Source organism: Carex rostrata, chromosome 19, assembly GCF_964058835.1.
Source record: "Carex rostrata chromosome 19, lpCarRost1.2, whole genome shotgun sequence".
Taxonomy (NCBI): domain Eukaryota; kingdom Viridiplantae; phylum Streptophyta; class Magnoliopsida; order Poales; family Cyperaceae; genus Carex; species Carex rostrata.
This window is the reverse complement of record NC_135936.1, coordinates 8529767-8534815: the sequence shown is the minus strand read 5'-3', so window position 1 is coordinate 8534815 and position 5049 is coordinate 8529767. Positions and strand designations below refer to the sequence as shown.

At 37.9% G+C, this 5049-nt stretch overlaps 1 protein-coding gene across 1 annotated transcript; it reads right to left on the bottom strand.

Annotated features, from left to right (window-relative positions):
* Positions 1 to 3089: 3089 nt before the first annotated feature.
* On the bottom strand, positions 3090 to 3956 carry LOC144571419 (uncharacterized). Its single transcript, XM_078320703.1, has 3 exons — positions 3686 to 3956; positions 3321 to 3637; positions 3090 to 3164 (listed from the first exon to the last, which is right to left on the bottom strand). Exons 1-3 carry the CDS (start codon positions 3954 to 3956, stop codon positions 3090 to 3092), a joined length of 663 nt encoding a protein of 220 aa, XP_078176829.1.
* Positions 3957 to 5049: the final 1093 nt, after the last annotated feature.

The following is a 5049-nucleotide window of genomic DNA, read 5'->3' as shown; positions in this document are numbered from 1 at the left end:
ATTGCATTTAGGTCATATGTATACAATATCTTATAAATGTGTATGTTATAATTAGGAGAAATGAAGGGTGATCGTAGTTGGATGTATGGTCTTTGTTACGTGAACAAGTGAAAGAATCCCGTATTTGTGAAGGGTGTGGAGAGTTTTTTTTTACTATGCATTTGGTATTAAAAAAAAATATAAGTATGAGTATACCCAGGGCATCAGCGGCCGGTTATGAGTATTAGCGACAGGTTTTGAATATCGGCGACGGATTATTTTGATCGCTGATGTCTTTACATGACGTCAGCAAAACCCAACAGCAACAAAAAAAACGGTTGCTGATAAGTCATCAGCGACCGAGGTGACATCATTCAGCGACCGATGACATCATCGAGAAAGCATCAGCAAGGAGACCTTCAACGACCAGTCTCCATACATCGAAGTGCACTAACTCAAATAAAGCTTTACTTTTGTTAAAGAAAAATACTAAAAGAAGCTTTGTTTGCTTAACTAATTTACAAGTTTCACTTCCCGTTGATTCGTCTCACCTGTATATATTGAGAGTACTAGTGGCAGACGTGACTACGATATTATCAGCAATTTAAAAATATTAATGTTTTATTCAAATAATATTCAAACTTGATCACAAAAAAAAATTTACGTAACCAATCACGGTTAATGAAATCATGGCCAGACCCTAATTGTTTCTCACAAAAAAAAAAAAAATTACATCCTTACAAGATTGTAAGAAAAAAAATGTATACACACGTACATACAAACTGAAATGATATTTCAATCTTATATTGCATACTATAATTTACAAATTATTGATTAGCATCATTTTATAGACGAAAGCTTGAATAGAGTTCAAAAAAATAGCATTTTGTACGGCATTGACTATAGTTACCTCTAGCTCTTTCCTTCCCTCCATTTGAACAAAACCTAAAAAGCCCATTTCTTCCGAATTAATTAGGCCGGCTCCAGCCCTTTGTGCAACTAAATCTCTTCTTCTCCGCTCCACCACCCTCTCCAACTATGACCTCCTTCCTCGTTTGTTGTGCATTTTGTAGATCTGGTGATATTTGCTGTTCTACACTTCAAGCCAGTGATTTTAATCCATGTGGTAATATTATATTTGCCCTTCTCAGTTTTTCAAGTTTTTGAACTGGGAATTGCTTTGTTACTTCTGAAGTTTGGGGTTAAAATCACCATTTTGTCTGTGGTGATTTTTAGTTCTGGAATGTGGAAAGCATATATATGTAAAAAGGTTTTTTTAAAGCTAGTTAGAACATCTCCTTACATCTGCCACTGAACAATTGTTTTATATTACTAATACTATTCTGAAAAGTGAAAACTATCAAAGTCCTAAAACCTCAATTCCCCAACGATTTTCAGTGGCATCTGATCTGCTAAAGCAAAAAAAACACTATCCCAAGTTACTTATTCAATTTGCCCCACTATATTGCAGATCTGAATTGTATGAACAATTGAAACCTTACATTGTTCCTAGATCATCTTAATTAGCCTATGCTCACGAATCACAAGTTTTTTTTGCCTTACATGTTAAAATGTGTTAGCTCTACCTTCAAGTTGAATGAAACCATGCGGTTGATTTTTTATGTTATATTTGAAATTTATATTGTTTGTCTTCTCTTTCAGTTTTTTCAGTATTTTTCGATAGACTGCAATTGCAAAGACAGCTTGATGCGTTTTCTTTTGGTCAGTCTTTAGCAAGAACATATATAGCAAGCTTAGTCTTTTGAGGTTAAAGAAGAACATAGAGTCAATTTGGTCTTGTTCAGAGATAACACAAAATTAATAGAGAAAGGAATCAAGGGATGAGATATAAGAAATGAATAGATAAATTATTTGTAGATATCTAACGAACAAAAGGTTGCGCTTTCACATCAGTAATATACTGGTAAGCATAAACTAGAGATTCTACTTTGCTGAAGATAGGAACTGAACTTGATTCATTATTAGTAATTAATATAGATCTGCATCACTTTACAGATTCCAAAAACAATAACACAGCAGGTGCTTGTGTAGTTTAGCTGTAGTTCTCCCTGAACAAATACAATGCATGTCTGACCGTCCCCTATTTGTACAAAAATAGAAAAAAATTAACCTCTACTTGTATTATACTATTAATTATGTCTTAAAGGAGGCACATGTGTTAATTGTTAAAATCCAATTTTTACTTGTAATATATGCACCTGAAAGTTTTTAAGGACAAGTTAGTAGATAAGATTAAGTGAGTTAGTCAAATATTGAAATAGAATAGTAAATATAATTTTATAGATGTATTTAGATAGATGAACTTTTAGGTTGTGTTAGGTACGGTAGTGCAAGAGATGCACTTGATTATTCTCTGTTAAATGGTAATTAGTACATATAGCAAATAATTAGGTGTTACATTGAGTTTCATACACTGTGAGAAGGTCCAGCATCTACTTCCTTTGAGACATGACTATTCCCTCTGCTCCACGAGCTATCTCTATTCCAAGAAAATATCGAAACAAACATAGATCCTTCACCTCAAATTATTTTCCCAACTTCTCCTTCAGGTGAGCAATTTCCTTTTCATCATCGTCTGTGATGATCATGTTATCCACATACACAGCAACCATCGTGATGTGACCTCCATATCACCTAAAGAACACTATATGGTCTGCATTGATTTGCTGATATCTCATGCCTACCATAGCTCTCCTGAATTTGACAAACCAGGCCCTAGGAGATTGCTTTAACCCATAAAGCAAATTTTTTAGCCTGCACACCTTACCCACTGTCTGGTTTGTGTCAAATCCCGGTGGTACCTCTATTTACACCTCCTCCAACAAATCACCATGAAGAAAGACAGTATTTACATTGAGTTGGTGTAACATCCACCCACCATTCATTGTCAGGAAAATCAACATTGTCACTGTGCTCATCTTTGCCACGAGTGCAAAGGTCTCATCATAGTCAATGCCATAGGTCTGACTGTACCCCTTCGCTACCAATTGAGCCTTGTAGCGCTCAATACGGCCCTCAGGATTTTGTTTCACTGTAAAGACCCATTTGCACCCCACAACCTTCTTGCCTAGTGGTAGTGACACAAGCTCTCAAGTTTTGTTCTTTTCAAGTGCCCCGAGCTCCTCTAGTATGATTGATTTCCACCTCGGATCTTCCTTAGCAACCTGCCAACACTTAGGGATAGAGACAATGTCTAAAGATGCAATGAATGCTCTATGTACAGGTGATATGTGTGAATAAGAGACAAACTGGACAATATCATGTGAAAAACCATATCAATCAAAAGGATGGCTCGCATTGGGACGAGGAGTCCTCCTTACAAATAGGGGAGCGGGAGGAGAAGAGGGAGGAATTATATCACCTGTGTAATCTGAGTCTGAGGTGGATGGTGTAGGTGTCTCACGAGTCGAGGTAGGCAGAGACAAGGGACTTGCTTGTGGCACTGTAGGCACGGCTCCCTCATTCTGCTTTTTTCTCCTCACATACACCTCACAGTATCTCGGCTCCCCCTGAGCCTTCTTTTCTAGCTCAACCACGGCCGAATCCTTCTTTTCTAGCTCAACCACATCTGAATCCTCCTTTTCCGGCTCAACCACAGCCGAATTCTCAAGTGAGCAAAATATACCACCCACACTCACTATCCTCCTCTCACCATCACTACCACTCTCCCCTTCTCACCTCATACCTCTTGTATCGAGCGAGTTTCCAAATGATGATGTCGTCTCTAAGGAGTAGTATAGTTCGAGCTCTCGAAATGTAACACCCATACTCACAAACAGTCTCCTCTCTACAGGGTTCCAACACACATACCTCTTTTGAGTAGCCGAATACCCAACAAAAACAAACTTCACAGCCCTCGGATCTAGTTTTTCCATATTTGGGTTGTTGCCCTGCATGAAACACACACAGCCAAAGGTTTTGAGAGAAAGAATATCTTCATTCTTACATTTCAGCATCTATATCGAAGACTTCCAATCCAACACTCACGAGGGCATCATGTTGATCAAATAGGCCGCTGTCAGGACTGCGTGCCCCCACAAGTATTTTGGGACTTTCATCAAAATCATCATCTCCGGGTTATCTCAAGGAGATGCATGTTCTTCCATTCTGCTCTGGTGTGTACGGACAAGTGGTTTTATGTTGTATTCTCTGGGATGACAAGTACTCTCCAAATACCCTGTTGGTGTACTCTGTCTCATTGTCAGACCTCAATACCTTCACAACTGTACCGTATTGAGTCTGAACCCCTTTGTGAAATTCTTGAAGCAAGCAAACACATCACTTTTATTTTTCATCAAATAAATCCAAGTCAAACGAGAAAAACAATCAATAAAAGACACAAAATATCTAAATCCATTCACAATAGTTGTGGGACAAGGTTCGCATACATCTGAATGCACCAAATCTAAAACACAAGAACTCCTACTACTAGAATTAGCATAAGAGCTTCTAGTATGCTCGCCTAACTCACACGCATCACAATAATGCCAAAACATATAGCGAAAATCACTACTTTTTAGTACGAAAAATGATGGAAAAGCGTATGCAAAGTACTCATTTTCCTGAATTATTTACCGCAAACGTGCTTTTATGCTATTTTGGCAGGTTTTAGAGAAAGTTGCGAATTTAGGCCGAAAACGAAGCAAAAATGTCATATTTAGGTCAATTCTGAAGAAGGCGTCAAAATAGGGCAACACCTGGAGTATGCAAACAACTTACACGAAGTGCACAACATGCAACATAGAGAAATTCACTAAAATTCGACTAAGTACAGTGCCTTGCGGCCTCAGCTATGTCGCATGTGGCATAAATGCCTATGCCGCAGGGGCACATCGTTTATTGTTGTTAAACTACTAAGATTTATCCCTGTGGATCAACACCTGACACTACTACACGGCAGGATTATGCGCTTGTAATCCAACAGAGTAGCATTAGGGTAACTAAGTATATATTTATATATACTAAAAGTTAGTAGTCTCATTTCGAGTCATCAAGCTTTTTGGCACTGTTACCGGGGATAGAGTAGATATTCTCCAATCATAGAGAGTA